The 18,842-nt window shown below is 40.6% G+C and overlaps 1 protein-coding gene across 1 annotated transcript in view; it reads left to right on the top strand.

The window, feature by feature from the left end:
- The first annotated feature begins 11,492 nt into the window (after positions 1 to 11,492).
- Positions 11,493 to 18,842, top strand: part of LOC120804987 (citron Rho-interacting kinase) — a 41,797-nt gene continuing 34,447 nt past the window's right edge. The window contains exons 1-3 of the mRNA XM_040154771.1: positions 11,493 to 11,507; positions 13,293 to 13,460; positions 14,152 to 14,271. Coding sequence (XP_040010705.1) covers positions 11,493 to 11,507; positions 13,293 to 13,460; positions 14,152 to 14,271 — 303 coding nt within the window. The remainder of the gene's footprint in view (positions 11,508 to 13,292; positions 13,461 to 14,151; positions 14,272 to 18,842) is intronic.

The following is an 18,842-nucleotide window of genomic DNA, read 5'->3' as shown; positions in this document are numbered from 1 at the left end:
CTTGTTTACACTGAACCAAACAAAGCATAATGCTGCCCCCATCTGTGATTTTAGATGGCATGCTGGCATTCTGAAATCAGAGGTGTGATGTGTAACCAAAAAAAGCGTCAGCATCTGTCCCGCCATGCCGTCCCGCCCTTCTGCACAGATGTCGACTCAGCTCTGTGACTACTGTTACCCTGACATTACCCGTAAAAAAGATTATTTGACATGTTTGTTTTCACTCTATGAAAATGTTAGACTTCCAGAAACAAATGGTTTTCCATATCCCTGACAAATGACCATACTGACAAACAATAATTGTGAAATCGTGCTCACTTTTTAAATGGTGTGCCATAAACTGTCATCTCTTTGTGTCCGAAATGTAGCGCATATCCGTATTACAGCATGTAAGGTAGCAAAATTTGCATTTCAGAAAATAATACGCAATTGTAATGTTAATTTTTGAGAATGGGTAAGGGTATTTCTTGTTATACCTAATGTTGACTCAAGAATACATACAATACCGGTAGTCACGTAGCTAACGTCCATGAGTTAAATTGTATAAATGTATAAATTCTTCTTAGTTCTTTCTGAATCAGGTGTCAAAATGTTGCTAATTGGTGTGTGTGTATGGGTATCATATTTTTCACAGAGGGAGAACTCCTAACTACTTTAAGAGGCTAATTTAGTGTGAGGGCATGACTTGAGAGTTACGATTCGTATTAGGTTAATTCAATATTAGGTTTAGGGTAGTGAGAGTAGAGGTGAAAGGTTAAGTAATTAATGTACTCGGTAAAGGCCCTCACAGATATAGTAATATGTGTGTATTTGTGTGTATGGGTGGGGGGTGAAGGGGTAGAGATGAGGTTAGGATTTGGGGGGGCGGGGCACGGGTGATGAATGATTACAAACAAAGCCTCTTGAGCTGATAAAGTGAAGGCACAAAAGAAGTGGGTCACAGCCTGCTGGTCCGCTGTTGCCTAGCTTCAGGGACTGACGGGGGGCCACACAGTAGATAATGGGTGACTTCCTCAGTGCACATCAAAACCTCACTGCTTTGATAAACCACTAAGCTGAATGAATTTCTCCGCCCACATTATCCTTATTAGTCTAATGCTGCTGGTGTTTGGTTGATGGCAGATTCGAGGGAAACACAACAACCTTTGTGCTAAAAAAAGAGTTACTCACTGTATTACAGCCTGATCAGTCAGTGAAGTGTGTTGTTTTTACATTTATTATTGTGTTTTTATTACAAACAATATTTATGAGAACAATTACTGTACAACACAGCAGAAATAAAGATTTAACTGCAGGGGAAAACAATAAAAATCTCATCAGAGAGCTTAAAATAATAATAATGTTTAATGTTAAAACACTTTAATACAATGAGCTGAGCAAAATGTAATGTCACATAACTCTTTTGTAGATAAAATATATTTTTGTCAACATAGGAGAAGAACCTGATCATTTCATGAAGCTTATTGTCGGTAGTGATAATCAAATAGACATCAGTCTGGCATCTTTAACCACAGTGAAGTTCCTGTTTGGCTGGAGATAAACATTATAAACTCTTTATTGCTCTTTACCACAGACTGTGGCTCCCTCTGTGGCAAAAAAAGGATATTGCACTCACATAACCCAAAATGATTAGTAAACAATCAACAGTCTACTTACGCTGCACAGCCTTAAAGAACTGCACAGATCAGATCTGAAAAATATTTTGAGGTTGCTGGGTTATAACGCTCAATGCTATAAAACTGCTGCTCATTGATTTGACGAATGATCGCCAGTTATTTTGAGTATAAGGTTTGTTTTGCTAATTGGAGAGGGATTCATAAATAAAAATGTGGTCTTTACATTTCTGCAGTGGTGCAGTTGTGGCACAGTTCACAGAGCTCCAGTGTTTACAGCCAATCACAAAGACAATTTTCCCAACAGAGAACCTGAATAGCTCTCTGTCTGTGGTGGACTGTCAGCTACATCGAAAGCATTGTTTGTGTATTTTGCGAGCGACAGCATTTCTTCATCCCCTTTCCACATTGTTTCGTGGCAGTCGTGTGATTTACCAAATGAGCAAGAAACCTTCCATCCCCTCAAACAGTGAATTCAGCTCCTTCCTTAGTGACATTTTACACTATAGTCAGTATCTAGAGCAGCATCTTCGAGTACTGAGTGTTCTGTGCTTATGTAACATCAACTCTTAGTCATACAGGCCTGGCCCTGCCTTTTTTCAACTAATACAAGGTTTGGCTGTCTATTATGTAACAAAACCAGGCTCTTCAAACCTCTAGATCGCAGTATTTCTCTCTGACGGCCCAAACCTTATACCAACATTAGAGAACACAAGAGATACAGAAATGAAGCTATCTCAGTGTTTGGCCAGTGGATGGCAGTGTTTTTACACTAGTACTTCATGTAAATGACTTGGAAAGCTTGTGGCAAGGTGCAGAAGAGGTACCTCTCTGGTCATTGAGTTTCCCCATGTTGATTGTTTCTGCCATTGTTGTACCATTGGATATCAGCAGTTTTTTTTAAATGTAGTATTTACTATTATTTTACCAGGGAATAAACTCCTGTGCTTGCACACTGCAGAAAGATTTGAATTGTCAACAGAATTTGAAGTGATTCGGAAAGTAATTATTGCAGTACAATACAGTGACACCCAGTCAAAAAGGGTTGGAATTTTCTGTCTTTACTTCAGAGTTAAGCTGGGATTGGTTTTTGGAGACATATAATACCTTGTTGCTAGGAAACATCAGTGTGGTGCCTCTGCCTCAACCCAATACTCTGAATCACTGTGGAAATGAAACCCTCTTTCATACTGTCATGAGTAAATCATAATCAGTAAGATATTACATTAAATGTAAAATCAGTTTTTTCATCAAATTAATTTTGTCGCTTTCACATGTGACTTAAAAATATTAAGTATATTTAGTGTGGCAGAAGAGAATATATGCAGGCATTTCAAAGATTATTTTTATTTTAGGAGTTACCTATAATGGCAGGTCTATTTTTACCACTGAATTTACTGTAAATGCTCAGTTATGTTATTTAGCAAAACAGGTTGTACAGTAGCTGTGAAGGTTTGAAAAAGTGTCAGGCTGAAAACAGTCATATACCTCTAACAACATGCTTTATTATGTAATGGTAAAAGCTGAAAGTAGGTTCTATTTATAAATCATTACTCATTTTTTTCTCAAAGATATTTAAGGATAGAGAAGAAAAGTTCTCTCTGCACTCTGCACTTCTCTCCTGCACATTAAACTGGTTGCTTAGGTGTACCTTTGAAAAGAAACTCTCTTTGTGGCAGGTGATGCACTCGGGGAGTTATTAACTGAGGGCTCTTCCTGGATGCGTGTTTGTCCAGACACCGATTTCGCTTCAAATGACAGTAACAGATCTGCTTGGCTGAATCAAAGAAGTCTGAGGCAGCTGAGCTCAGAAATGTCACTGAATCATTGGATTTAAACCAGTTCCTGACAGCAGAGAGGATGGTGTAGAGATGGAGGTGAGATAGTGGAGGCATGACCTGACTCTAGGCCAGCGTTTGGGGGTATGATGACCTGCCCTTAAGTACAAAAACATTCTTTTGTTACAATCAAACCAAGGATTTCACGTGCCTTTGTTAGTTCTACACACATAAAAATCTAATTAACCAGTAAAGAGCATAAGTGAGTTCTGAGCTTGGACTTTGTCTTCCACTGATTACCGTAACTCTCGTTGATTGTACAGCACCGTGCTTTCACCTTCTGGGCATTTTGTCCCTTCTGTTGTACTGCTGTAGTACTGCTTGCCAGGTTAGGTTGTGCCACCTGTTACTGTGTGTGTGTGTGTGTGTGTGTGTGTGTGTTTGTGTGTGTAGTTTGCAAGTCAGTATCACAGTGACGTCACTTGGCTTACATTAGCATAAAAACAAGTAAATTGTGAGCCTGAACTACTATGTTAGACACTGGCTACCTTGTTAGGTTGTGACATGACAAATACGGTGCTAGTAGACATTATTCTGATACAATACACTAGGTGTGTGGTATAGCAGCAGCAATGCGCTGTGCTTTGTATATAAGCAATTAAACAACTGCAGAGTCAACCTGCTGACTCTTGGTGAACTTTATCTAAAAGTAAAATGAACACTTTTGTTTTTTATTAAATAAAAGGGGCAATCAATTTAAGTCAAAACTCAAAAGTGTGTCGGACTCAAAGATTTTTAACCTTAGCCCTTATCTGAAAAAATGGTTTTCATAATCTCTGTAAACAGGAGGATTGATGAATTTATGCAGTACATCCTACAGGAATGTTGCTGCATGTTATAATTAGACATGCAATATTTGAAAGTATTGTTTTTGCCTGCTATGAAATTATGAGACAGTAAACGGTGCTAAAAAGTTTGCAGTAATTGAGTTTTATTCAAAAGTGTGCATTTATACAGGCTCCTTTCTTCAAACCGCAACTTGTATCAGTTTTTCATTGCTGTCATTCTTGTTTATTTGCAGATGAAAGCAGAATTTACCCCAATAAAATCCTTGTTCTGTCAGTTATTAGATTGCAGTGGTGCTACTCATTTAGAAGAGGTTTAGTAGGGGTCTTGTGTTTAGTTACTAATGAGCTGTATGAGACTTTAGCAACTGACATGAACGTACAGTAGTTTGTAAATATTGGGACGTGACTGTTAACGCAGTGTGTCAAGCTGCATACATTAGTGCGATTAGCGCAAGCTGCTGCAGTATGGTGAGAGAAAGAAATAGTTGGGGGGTGGTGAGGGTGATTGGGTGAGAGAGAGCTTCCTCTCACTCTCTACAGTGTTCTGCTGCATTACTGTACAATGCAATTTCTCTGTAGTCCTCCACTCCCTCCCTCTCTCCTCCTCTCTATCTCTCTGTAAGCAGTAATCTCCAGTCGCTCTCGCTGTCTCACAGCATTCTACCCTACCACGGCACATCTCTCTCTCCCCTCAGCTCCACTTTCTCCCCAGTGAGGATGACATCCCCAAATTTGAGGAACCAGCAAATTTCTCATTCTGGCTGGTGGCTTCCGAGGGAGACCCCACATGAACGGGCTTACTGGACGAGGAGGTACCGCGTCTAAGGAGCTTTGTAGAAGACCTGACAGCTGTAGCAGTCTCTGAGTGAGTGCCTTACTATTTTACTTGGTCCATCAAAGACAAGGAAGGAGCTGAGGGTGATGACTTGGTCTGGGAAGGAATGCAAATAGTGTCTTTGCTTTACAGCTCTGAACGGCTACTGTGCTTTGTTATCTTTCCCATCTCAGCATGTTGGAACTATTGGCTGATTGATTGATTGATTGACTGACACTACAGCTGAGGATTTATGGAGTGATGAGATAACACTGGTAGCCCCGAGCTCGTACAGCAGCAGGAGTGAGCACTATTCTTGGTCACGACACTGAAATGCTGTGTCTTTGTTTGCCCATCTCTCTTCGTCGCTGTGCTTACTGTGGCATACACTCATACAGATGGCTATCACTCCCTGGGGTGACGTTCAAACTCTCCACTGTTTGTATATGGTCATAATGAGACCACTGCATGCTTTTTTCAGATGTCTGATCCATCCATACCGAGAATGAGGAAGTTTTGAGACAAAGTTTATCTGAATGTCTATCACGCAAGGATTTTCTGGAGGATCTAAACTCACTTTAACCTTCCTGTGGGAAAGGTGCTATAGTAGTTGGGGGTAAGATTCAGAGCAGGAAGAAAACTGAAATTACAAAGTCAGTAGGAAAAGTATGACAAGATGAAGACTGTGGTTGCAGGAAAGAATCTCTATGGTAACAGCAGGTTTGGCCAAGAGCTAAGGAGAGGTGAGGGAAGCTTGCTGCTTGTTTCTGGTGCCTATTCAACTGGATCACAAATTACAGTACTGACAGGAGTTTTGAGACAGAACAGAACAGAATATTAATGAGGAGATTATGGGAGAGACAGAAGATGTAGGACATAGATTGATGGACATCAATAATGATAATAAATACTACAGTGGATACAGTAGTATTATGTTCAGCAACTGGATAATGTAATTAATGCTTAACATGGAGCATGCTTTATGAGTTGGCAAATATGTAGGTTATATTTTATCTAAAAATGATTAAAGATTTGTCAGGACCACTGTGCCCTCACATCTGTTGGTGTTTATATTAATCAATAGTTACCTTTTTGTGGAGGCGGACCAAATTGAAGGTAGATAGGACAGAGGGAATGAGAGAGTAACTCTCTGCAGAACAGATGTGTCAGTGCTAAACTGAGTTGTGATGGGAGAGAGAGAGCTTCCTCTCACTCTCTACAGTGTTCTGCTGCATTACTGTACAATGCAATTTCTCTGTAGTCCTCCACTCCCTCCCTCTCTCCTCCTCTCTATCTCTCTGTAAGCAGTAATCTCCAGTCGCTCTCGCTGTCTCACAGCATTCTACCCTACCACGGCACATCTCTCTCTCCCCTCAGCTCCACTTTCTCCCCAGTGAGGATGACATCCCCAAATTTGAGGAACCAGCAAATTTCTCATTCTGGCTGGTGGCTTCCGAGGGAGACCCCACATGAACGGGCTTACTGGACGAGGAGGTACCGCGTCTAAGGAGCTTTGTAGAAGACCTGACAGCTGTAGCAGTCTCTGAGTGAGTGCCTTACTATTTTACTTGGTCCATCAAAGACAAGGAAGGAGCTGAGGGTGATGACTTGGTCTGGGAAGGAATGCAAATAGTGTCTTTGCTTTACAGCTCTGAACGGCTACTGTGCTTTGTTATCTTTCCCATCTCAGCATGTTGGAACTATTGGCTGATTGATTGATTGATTGACTGACACTACAGCTGAGGATTTATGGAGTGATGAGATAACACTGGTAGCCCCGAGCTCGTACAGCAGCAGGAGTGAGCACTATTCTTGGTCACGACACTGAAATGCTGTGTCTTTGTTTGCCCATCTCTCTTCGTCGCTGTGCTTACTGTGGCATACACTCATACAGATGGCTATCACTCCCTGGGGTGACGTTCAAACTCTCCACTGTTTGTATATGGTCATAATGAGACCACTGCATGCTTTTTTCAGATGTCTGATCCATCCATACCGAGAATGAGGAAGTTTTGAGACAAAGTTTATCTGAATGTCTATCACGCAAGGATTTTCTGGAGGATCTAAACTCACTTTAACCTTCCTGTGGGAAAGGTGCTATAGTAGTTGGGGGTAAGATTCAGAGCAGGAAGAAAACTGAAATTACAAAGTCAGTAGGAAAAAGTATGACAAGATGAAGACTGTGGTTGCAGGAAAGAATCTCTATGGTAACAGCAGGTTTGGCCAAGAGCTAAGGAGAGGTGAGGGAAGCTTGCTGCTTGTTTCTGGTGCCTATTCAACTGGATCACAAATTACAGTACTGACAGGAGTTTTGAGACAGAACAGAACAGAATATTAATGAGGAGATTATGGGAGAGACAGAAGATGTAGGACATAGATTGATGGACATCAATAATGATAATAAATACTACAGTGGATACAGTAGTATTATGTTCAGCAACTGGATAATGTAATTAATGCTTAACATGGAGCATGCTTTATGAGTTGGCAAATATGTAGGTTATATTTTATCTAAAAATGATTAAAGATTTGTCAGGACCACTGTGCCCTCACATCTGTTGGTGTTTATATTAATCAATAGTTACCTTTTTGTGGAGGCGGACCAAATTGAAGGTAGATAGGACAGAGGGAATGAGAGAGTAACTCTCTGCAGAACAGATGTGTCAGTGCTAAACTGAGTTGTGATGGGAGAGAGAGAGAGCTCTACTGCTCCATGTCCTCAAGTGTCATTTTCCCAAAAGCCTACTTTAGAAGCCCACACTGATCCTCTTTGTCATTTGGATTTGTGATATAATGATGGACCGGATTTTTTAAAGTGCTCTCCCAGGCTCTCACTATACTTTTATAGATTATGATATCCAGTCAACTTGATTACCAAAAGTGCGTAATGCATCAATGCCAGAGCATTCACGTGCAGGTCTGGAAACACTGGTGGCCCCGGTGATAAGTGAAAGTGTTTTTAATTCCATATTTAACCAACGTTGTTATGTAGGAAAGTCTCTATGCAACAGCTTTGTAATTGGAGAATTAATGATTAAAGGCTAATTGTGGCTTTAGTTGACTGGGCTTACACCCCTTCTACGCAACACATTCCACTGGATACTTTTAATATGTCAACACATCTTCCTGAAACTGGCTACTTGGGAACTGCAGGGTGCATTTGCCAATACCATTTTGTAATCGTTTCAGGGTGGACTTTTTTTTTCCTTTAATAGCTCACGTAACAAGTTATTTCTGTCCAGTGTTTATGTATTCCTTAAAGTGTGCTTGTGCATTAGCGATCAGGCCTCAGGGGTAAGAATCTCCAGTACCACATGCAGCAACTTCAAGCCCATAGTTATACCTATGTGTCAAGTGTGCAAATTTTGCTCATCTAACGACTCTAAAGACAATTTTAAAAGTCGATAAAAATGTATTCAAATGCATTCAGATATTCACATGCATATAATGTGCTAACCAGTGCAGATGCACTAGGCCTATAATGCACCTCCAAAGATGTATGGTGTTGTAACATCGAGCACAGATTCTACTGATGTATTCGCGGAATGGTCTGGGTTATCTATCTCTAATCTTCATTCTTGTTGTGGTATTTAACAGGAAACTTTGCAGGTGGAAAGCCATGTTTGAATCAGAGAACTGCTGTAATAGGAGAAGCCAGAAGCGCTCAATCTTTCTTGCGTGACTGTGGCATAAATATCTCTTAGTGTATGTGGAGAGGATGGGCCAGAAGATCAAAACTAGAGGGGAGTAGATGGGAGAAGGACTCTGAATTTGTTTTTAGAGAAGAATCTGTGCCACTACAGTGTTGCAAGAGCTCTGTGATTCACCGCTGCCTACAGCCCATACAGTAGCACTGAGCCCCGGTCAGCCTGCAGACTGAATGTAGAGCAACACCATGACTGGGATGCAACCTCTCTCCACTCTCCTCCTCTTCAACAACTCTGACTCACAGCCCAGCACAAATTATTCAACCCACAAAAAAGAGCTCCTCAAACGAGTTGGAAGCCAATGTTCCTCTGTGAATGCTACTGTTCTGGTGTTGATGAGCTCTCTTAATCAAGCAGTGTTTGTGGAGCATTTCTGATTGTAGATACTGTGTGTAAAAACAGGCAAAAATGTAACTTCATTTTCTGGACTGGAACAGGTACAGTGGTATGTTTCTAAAACAAGAATTTGGAAATTTTCAGCAAACACATATAGGCCAGCTCAGTGGTCAGATTGTCTTTCTTGTAGTTGTAATGAGCTTTTTAAAGTATAGTTATTAGTAATTGCTTTCAGGGAGCTAATTATTGCAGAGGGGAGGCCCAGCTGCACAGTCTGTTAGGTCAGCTCATTATGGGCAGTCAGCTAGCACTTGAGTCTAGGCGGAAGACAGCCAGATCTGAGTCCAATCTGATGCCTCATGCTAGGATGGCACCCTGTAACCACCAACTTTACCAGCTGTTGAGGAAGTTCCCCACATTCTTAAGATACAGGTACATACAACACTCAATCATAAAGTCTTGCTAGTGTCTCATCACATACAGATGTATGAGATTCATAAGCTGGTTTCAAGCTCAGGAGACACACGTAAGGCTTCTGTGTCTCCCTGTCAAAATACTTTCACATGGGTGAAAATCTTTGGGGGATCACAGCTGCAGGGTCAAAATTGTTTCTCTCTAACTACCTGGCACCTGCTTTCCGAACAACAAATACAAACAGGAAGTTTTTGACATCTCATCTAAACCATGCACTAGGAATACGTGCCATTGATTGTAGTGTGTTACGGGCTGAAAATCCACAGGCGCTAGAGAAAGCTCACCTCGGCTAACACTTTGCTCATGCCATCATCACTCATTACGAGCCACCTGCTCCTGAATCATGTCATGCCAATCAGACTGGAACACCAGGCAGTATTTTTGATGCACGATGCCTGTTGTGTTACTCAACAGCCCACCCCCCAAAAGATCCTTGAAGCATAATGATTACATCAGTTACATTCCTGGGAAAATATTAGTAAGCACCAGAGTCATCTCTAGAGACTCATAATATCCGTTGTTTATCTGCAATGTCTGTATACTTTTGTTTTTTGACACAGATGCTACTGCGTGTGATCTTCTGTGCAGCAATATGATGGTCACGTCCTGCTGATCACAGACGGTACACAAAACAGAGCACAGTCAAAAACTGACACAGACAATATAAATAACAAATGACATGAACACAATCATGCAGCAGTCAAAAGACAAAGTGATTCACTCCATTCCACGTGTTAGCTGAGCTTGAGATGAGCATGTTACTGCAGGGAGGAGTGGGAGGTGAGCCTCTGCTTTTAATAGACATTCTCCCTCTGTCGTTCATTCTTGTGCCTGCTTCTTGATCACAAAAGCTGCCAAATATATCCAGTGGTGGTAAAGAGGCTGTTGTGTGAACACAAGCAGGTTATTTATAGGTCTCTGTTAAGCCGGAATATGAGCGCATATTTGGTCAGTACAGTATGGATCTCCTGTTGTATACTCACTAAATACCTAAACTGTGAACAACATACTTTATCTGCTAGTCATGTGTGGGATAATGTTAACATATTAAATGGAATAAGTGTTAATGTCTAAAGCATCACTGCTGTGGAATGACTAGGTCTATGTGTTATGTGAATTGCTAGTTGTTGTTCCAAGAGCCAACGTTACAGTTTGGTTGTAAAATGTATTTAATAAGGGAACATTTGCTTGATTAGACATTTATAATGAACATTGGTATGTGTATTTTTGATTGCAATTATAATAATTGTAATCTAGGGCCTGATATCCTTGTTTAGCTGTCTAATAGGTAGGCATTTAGTCAGCCTTTCAGTTTCCAAGAGAGGTTGTGCATAAACACTGTTTACTTTCATTTTCTCTCCCTATTCCCAATCTCCCATCCACTCTTCATGCTCTCCTCTCCTGCAGATTAGTGACTGCATCCATCAACTCTCTAGATAAGACCATCTCCTTTGGAAAAAACGTCATTACTTTAAAAACACAAAACAGCAAGCATTGCCGGACACATGTCACAGGTATTACTCTTCACATGGTAAGAGTTTGTTCCCAGAGCAAACTAATTCATCCCTCTGTTGTCAGTTTGCCTTTACTCTATAGCAGAGCTGGTATGTGTGTGTGTGTGTGTGTGTGTGTGTGTGTGTGTGTGTGTGTGTGTGTGTGTGTGTGTGTGTGTGTGTGTGTGTGTGTGTGTGTGCACGTGTGCGCACGTGTGTGTGTCAGTATTTGTACTTTTATCTTTGTGAAGAACAGTTTGACTTATAGACCTTATCAAGTCAGGACATTTTGGGATAGTGAGGACATTTTGGCCCGTCCTCACAACTTCAAAGGGCTCTTTCAGGGTTGAGACTTGGTTTTAGGGTTCAGGTTAGAATCAGGTTTAGGTTAGGGTTAGCGTAAGGGTTGGGCTTTTGCATTTCGTTGTGATGGTTGAGGTTAGGGTAAGGGGCTAGGGAATGCATTACGTCTAAAGAGTGTCCTCACAAAGATAGAAGTACAAGTATGTGTGTGTGTGTTTGTGTGTTGTGTGTTTGCTGTTCTTGTGCCGTGAATTTATTACAGTTGTACAAGCTACATTCTTAAAAAACTCCTAAAAGTCAACTATAGGTGCATGATTGAACACAGCACAACTTATATTTCTTTTTAACACATGGGGTAAAAATAATAGTAAGGCATCCTTACACGTACAAAAAAAAAAAGAAGATGTAACACGATCTTTCCAATGCAGCAGAAAAGCTGTGAAAAGAGGGCTCAAACTAGGATCATCCCAATGATGAAACACATTAAAAAGGTTAATTAACATTATTTGTGACTCTACACAACGAATGGTTTTGTGCTGTTATGGAGAGCATGCATCTCTCCTCCCACAACTCCATTATCAACTTTAATTATTCTTTTCCCTCCATAAACAACATTTTATATTTTGTGTTTACTTTTTTACAAAAATTTTGATCACTGATCCCTCTGGTGATTCTTTGCAGAAACAAAACGTACTTTATTAAATTACTTTATTAAAAGTAAGTTTGATAAAGACACATGAATGTCTGTTTTGCTAACAACAACAACAACAATTTTTCCCATTTCATTTAGCAGTTGGATGTGTTAATCCTCTGTGATAAAGATAATCTTTTGGTCGATTTAGTGACACCTCTGCTGCATGGCAGACAAATCATAACATTTCATTTTGACTGTTTTGTCTTGTTTGTCTTGTTTTGTACCTGTAACAAAACACTAACCCTAAAATTTAGCGTGCGGTTTAGCACTGTATATTCCACTCCACAGCTTGTAGTTATGTACTGTGTGTGAAAGCTTCCCAAGTTGAAATCTGTTGATAGTGAAGTAACAAAAGAAAGAATGCTCCATGTAGGGAAATATGGACGTAATAGCAATGACTGAAACCCCTCCGCATGCTTGTTCGAGAATGATGAAGACAGAATGACTGGCCAGTTGTTTTTGATCCCTAAAAAATGTCCAAAAATGTACAAGAATCTATTGAGTTAAAGAATACAGTGATAGGTGTAAATGTAGTTTGTTACAGGTCTTCCAGCCTTTCTTATAATACATCATTAATCCATGTTATAATCAGATTACAATACATCTGTCGATCTGTCTCACAAATGTTTTTTGAATGGCACACCTTTTTTTGAAAAGTATCTGGTGATTCTTTGCAGTAGGGTCGATTTCCAGTACAATGTTGACCCACTGGTCTCACTGGCTGCAGCCCCATGCTGTGGCGCCGTCTTGTTGTGAGCATGTGTCTGCTTTCTGACTGTGTGTTTGTACTGCCGTACACTAAGTGCTCGGACTGTGTATCTGTGACTGTGCTGCCAGCCCTGCTGTTTCTCTGGTTTCCAATGCTCTTCAGGCTCCGTAATGATGTAATGGCACATCTAATTGTATCATAAATCGCTACCAGTGACGTGTGCCATGAGACAAGTGCAGTTTTGTACACTTGCACGCACACACACACACACACACACACACACACACACACACACACACACACACACACACACACACACACACACACACACACACACACACACACAGACTGCAACTAATATAGTTGTTAGTATTTTATAGTAAGAGGACATCTTTAATACAGCTACACCCTCAAGGGAGGCTGAAAAAATGTATATCTAGTCAGATCTATGGGCCCCAGAGATTCATTAATAATACTAAACTGTCACAGAAGAGTTTGGTCCATGCTATGTTTTTGTTTCCAGGTTGAGCAGGAGATCTCACTTGTCCAGAGGAAGATGTCTGACCTTGAGTCAGTGCTGCAGCAGAAGGATATAGAGTTGAAGGCCTCTGAGACCCAGAGGACCATCCTGGAACAGGACCTAGCAACCTACATCACAGAATGCAGTGTGAGTAGCCCTGTAGTTACCAGAGTGGACATCACATGGACTGTTGCTCTAAATATGCATGTGTTTGTGTGTGTGTGTGTGTGTGTGTGTGTGTGTGTGTGTGTGTGTGTGTGTGTGTGTGTGTGTGTGTGTGTGTGTGTGTGTGTGTGTGTGTGTGTGTGTGTGTGTGACTTTGTCAGGACCAGTAGTAGCGAAACATCATTTCTGAGGTCCTGGTAAAGGTTAGGGGTAAGGTGTGAATTGAAGCTAGGTTAAGGTTTATCATGAGGTGGTTATGGTTATGGTTAGGCTTTCCACATTGAATGGCAGTCAGTGCAATATCCTCACAAGGATAGCTGTGCAAACCTGTGTGCGTGTCTGCGCGTGTGTGTGTTTGTCTGCAGGTCTGTGTGTCTGGGTGGTTGTGATTTTTCACGTCTGTATACAAATGTATTTGAATTTAACTGCGATGCGTCTTTATGATTCCATTTGAGATTTATTGATAGAATTTGAGTGGACAACATATTAGAAACGCCTCTCACAAATAATAATACAATCCAATTCAACAGCACAGCCTCCAAAATGAGCATAAGGTGGAATCAACACCTATTTAAAAATATTTTATAACAAAACATTTTAACCAGATATTGCAGGGCTGAGGCATTAGATTGCATTACTTTTTGTTTGCTGGGTGTATCCAACAAACTGACCGAACATACGTACGCCTTGGTTGCAGAGCTTAAAGCGCAGTTTGGAACAGGCTCGTATGGAAGTGTCACAGGAGGATGATAAAGCACTGCAGCTCCTCCATGACATCCGGGAACAGAGCAACAAGCTTCAAGAGATCAAAGAGCAGGTAGGGTGACATCTGTTATGTTAGTAGGTCAGCGGGTTGAGATACATAGCAAATACTCCTGATGTTGTGGGATCAAAACTGGATCAAGGCACAGTAAGGCAAATCACTGATCAACTTCACAAAACTTGACTGAAATCTTAAATAATTGAAATGTATCTAACATTACAATCATTTAAGATTTCAGTCAAGTTTTGTTCATTGTATAATTCTTGAAACAGTTTGTTGTGCAGAAAACAAATGAAACTGTGTCTCTTTTGTGGCAGAATGTTTCTTGTGTTAATTTTAACTCAGTGTTCATTGACTTCTTAAATGGATATTTGCAATTTCAAAAGAACTATCTTTTTGAAAAGGAGCAAATTAAGAGTATTTCATAGTGGCAGTCAGATGAAGCAGGTCAAGTCACCAAGGCTGAGTGTTTGGGGTGAGTGTTAGTTAGACAGGCAAGTGATGTTGGAACCTGGCCACTCTCTGTAGCGGTGCAGTCAGTTTAAAACATTAAATATCTACAGCGTGTGCAGAAATGCCTAATGTTACAGTACTTTATGTGAAATGTAAATTATTGTTGTAAGTTTTGTTTTAATTCTTAAACCTTTTTAAAACAAGGATTTGCAAGGATTCAGTTCATGTAGTGTTTTATTGAAAAAGGTTTGTTTAGAAATTCACCTCACAGTAAATAAAACAACTTAAAGTTCATGAAAAGTATATTTGTTTATTTGCAAGAAAAAGAAATGTGCCACATTTTTCAGACTGATTATACAATCTGTAGTTCTCTATATAAAGTATTAAGACAGCATCAAGTGTGTGCTGGGTCTACTCATTTTTAATCTCCCTAGAATCAGGAATACTATTAATGGAGAAAGAGACTTTATACTTAGTTTGCTATACACGCAGCCCTTAATTACTAAAATCAAATGTGATGCGTGTCTGGCATGTACGAGTGTTTGTATGTGTGCTTGCGTTCCTGCGCGTGTGGCAGCGCGACATGACATAGTGTTGCCAGCTGTTAGAATTAAGCTGTTACGAGACTGACACTTTAGAATAACGGATAAAGGCCATCAAAAATCATTTCCCTGGCAATATGCCCCACTTGTTCTTAAAAAAGGTAATATAAAAGCAACCTCCTTTTCCCAGCCTACACTCGTGCTGGTTTCCAAGCACTGAATACATTGTGCAGTGGTTGCTATGGTGATGAGAGCCATATACCTACAAGTGAAGAGAGCAATGATGCAGTGGGCAGGCTGTTGTCATGAGGTGCTGGGGCCTAAGCTCATACTGTTTGAGAAACAGAATGTTTGACCATCACTTGATACACTGCCTAAAACCCAGTTTTGAAAATTTGCATTTACTAATATGCACTGTGCATCCACATACCTATAAAGGAAATGCAGTATGTTTAACGGTAACTCAGACTAACATGTTGTAATGTAGACATTATATTTGTACAATGCAATACAACATTATAGTAGAAGGGGTTCATGCAATTCAGAATGATCTTGGAATTAAAGTGCTGCTCTTTTGCTAGAGAAGCCAGCTGAAGTAGAGGTGTACTGGTCATGACTTGCTTGGATAGAATCCCTCCAGACCCAGGACGTGCTTGTGGGATTCCTAGCTGTCTTGGGAGCACTTTACGTTTCAGTTTATTTGAAACAAATGTGTAGACAAATGCGTTTTTACCTGTTACAAATGGCAATACTCAAAGTTGGGGTGAAAACCATGCTGTCTTGGCTGCATCTCCTGCCTCCCTGATCTTTCTCTGAGAACTCTGTGCTTGCATGTCTTTTTTGTCTCAATGCAATGATTTGTACTACAGGGGATGAAGGTGCACACCTTCAGGCAGTCTCTCTTCAAAGGCTTCATGGTGCACATGAAACATGATGGAAATAGTTGCATGACAAATGGAAAAAAAAACTGCCTGACAGAGAAGGTCAAATCCTGCCTACTTTGTCACCTCCGCAGACCTAGCCAATCTCTGCATGAAATGGTCATGATTTTCAGATTTTCTGTTTTGGACCGTTACAGAAATTGTTGGATGCAAACCCCCAATCGTGACACGTGAAAGGGTTTTCAAACTCTGTTAGACCATCTGCCATGCTTCTTATCTGAAAGCGTACTGAAGCCCTTGGGGTCTCTCAGGAGGAGCTGGAGGATGGTGCTAAGGAAAAAGAAATGTCACCTAAACATCCTTTTCAAGCAACACTGCTATGCTAATGTTAACTTTACCATGTTACTGTGTGTAGCTGTGCCTGATAAGCTGAGTATGAGTTTTCATTCACCCTGACACTTTTGTTTACAGCCTGACAGAGCAAGCGTGACTGTAGATTTCCCTCAATAAAGGTCAAGATTTATTTGCCAATAGGCTTCCTTTAGGCACAAGTTGAACACAGTCAGCGGAACATTCATAACACACACGCATCAGGATTGTCAGGAGGTGTTAGTAAAGGTTCATGTTGGTCAACAGCAGCAAGACTTATTAGACGTAACTGGATGTGTAATTTGGCAGACTTAAAAATAACAAACCTTCTCAATGGAAAACCTCCTGTAGATACATTGTGATTAAAACAAAAGAGTATAGTCTGTATCTTCAAATTTATGAAGATAGCTCATGAACAATATCTGGTCTGTGTTCCCATTGGTGCCTCTCAGCTGGGTATTTATGCCAGCTAAATCCAGTATTTCATCTTGAAAAGCATCTGTCTCCCACGCTCTGTCATATGACTGCAGTGTCTATAATTTTCATGCAGAAGCCATGCAGTGTTGGATCAACAAACAGTAGAGATGGGGGATAAATTCATTTTCAGAGAAGAGCAATCTGTGCCAAAGCCATTAAGACCTGAAAACATATGCAAAGAGACAATTTCACTAAAGACAGGAGAGCAAAGAAGAATTACAGAAAAATGCACTGTTCCTCTTTTGGTTGTTTTAACACGAACTTAAAAGGCATGACACTTTATGGGCCATCAATCTATGGATGTATTGTGTATGTATGTGCACTGGATCTTAAGAAACAAAGGATCTGTATTGGTTTTGTTAAGTTCCACTAGATGGATTTGAAAAGTCTGCACTTTTTATGTAGATTTGAAAGTATCCTGTTAAGTATTCTTGTAAACAAAGTTATATTAAGATTCAGGGTTTTCTCACCAAAACGTATGGTGCTTATCCTTGAGACCAAACAAATACATTTTCTTCCTCTAAAATATTTGCAAAGTCAATTTTTAATGTTTCCATGTTTGCTTGCTTCTTCTAACTCCAGAGGGAGGGGAGGACAGAGAAGAGGGAAAGAAATAGAGACTAATTTTGTTCATCTGCTATCATTTGTCCCCTTGTCAGCCCATCCCCCCGCCCGCCATTTCACCACAGTGATAGTGGTCATCAATTAGTTGAAGGTATTACAAACAACAGCTCATTCGTAAGTGGTTCCTTTTCAGGTTAGCACTGATCTCAAATGGATTTTCTCTCATGTGTCTCTTTACTTCAGAGGCTGAAGGTTTTAGTGACCATAAAATGCCATTACATAAGGTCAATCTTTACCTCTGGCTTGCGGTTATACTGGCTGTTCCTCCTCCTCCCTGTTCTCCTCTTCACACGTCTCTCACCCACTGAGGCAGCCAGCAGGTCAGCAGGCATGTCGAAGTCTGGGTCTTAATCCTCTAAGTCACTGTCATTGTTGTTTTCATCCAAGTATCTGCTGTGCTCTGCTTCAGTGTCGCCCCCCTCACCCAGGTTGTAAGCCATTGTCAGAAGTGCGTTTTTGCGGGCTAAGACCACTGAAAAAACAAACAAAATACTTTTTTGCCATGATTCATTTCACCTTTCCCACATGTATTTCACCAAATCACAATGCATTTTATTGGATAGGTCGTATCCGGCTCTAAAGGGAAAAGCAGACATCACACCCAGTCTTAAAGGGATATATGTGCATATGTCGCATCCAGTCTTAATAGGTCTAAATTGGTTAAATACCTGGTTACCAGCCACAACAGCATGGAGTGTATTATTTTCACCATGTGAGTCTGTGTGTGTTTGTGTGTATGTGTGTGTGTGTGTGTGTGGTCCTGGAGGCACCTACCCTAGTAGGAAATACAGAGGCAGTTCTGAGAAATTTGGCTGATGTTCATATGTCTGTCTGTCTGTCTGTCTCTAAGACATTAAGTAAAACTACAGCTCATCTTGTGATGGTATCACATTAGACATTTTGAATAAATCTGACCCAGTTCATCAGTTTCACCAAACTCTCTTCCTTCATTTTGTGTGTTCCGTTGCACCATACACATTGATTTGGCGTCGCCACTGGTGTGATCCCATCGCAAGATGGTCTCTAGTAATCAACTGCCTGTCAAAACCATCAGCTTAACTTTGTGAACATTTTAATCTATTCTGGACATGCCGATGCTTTTTTAAAAGAGATGGTCTCTACCCCAGTTCTTTGGGGTCACATACTGTAAGCTCACAGCAAATTGCTTTTACAGCCTAAATTGCCAGAAACAAACTCTAAATGATATACGTTCAGCCAAGGCCCTTTAACTCATAGCATTGGTTCCAGTGGCGCTTTCAAATGTCAGAAATGTCATGAT

Source organism: Xiphias gladius, chromosome 19 (genome assembly GCF_016859285.1).
Source record: "Xiphias gladius isolate SHS-SW01 ecotype Sanya breed wild chromosome 19, ASM1685928v1, whole genome shotgun sequence".
Lineage (NCBI taxonomy): Eukaryota > Metazoa > Chordata > Actinopteri > Istiophoriformes > Xiphiidae > Xiphias > Xiphias gladius.
This window is presented reverse-complemented; position numbering and strand designations above follow the sequence as displayed.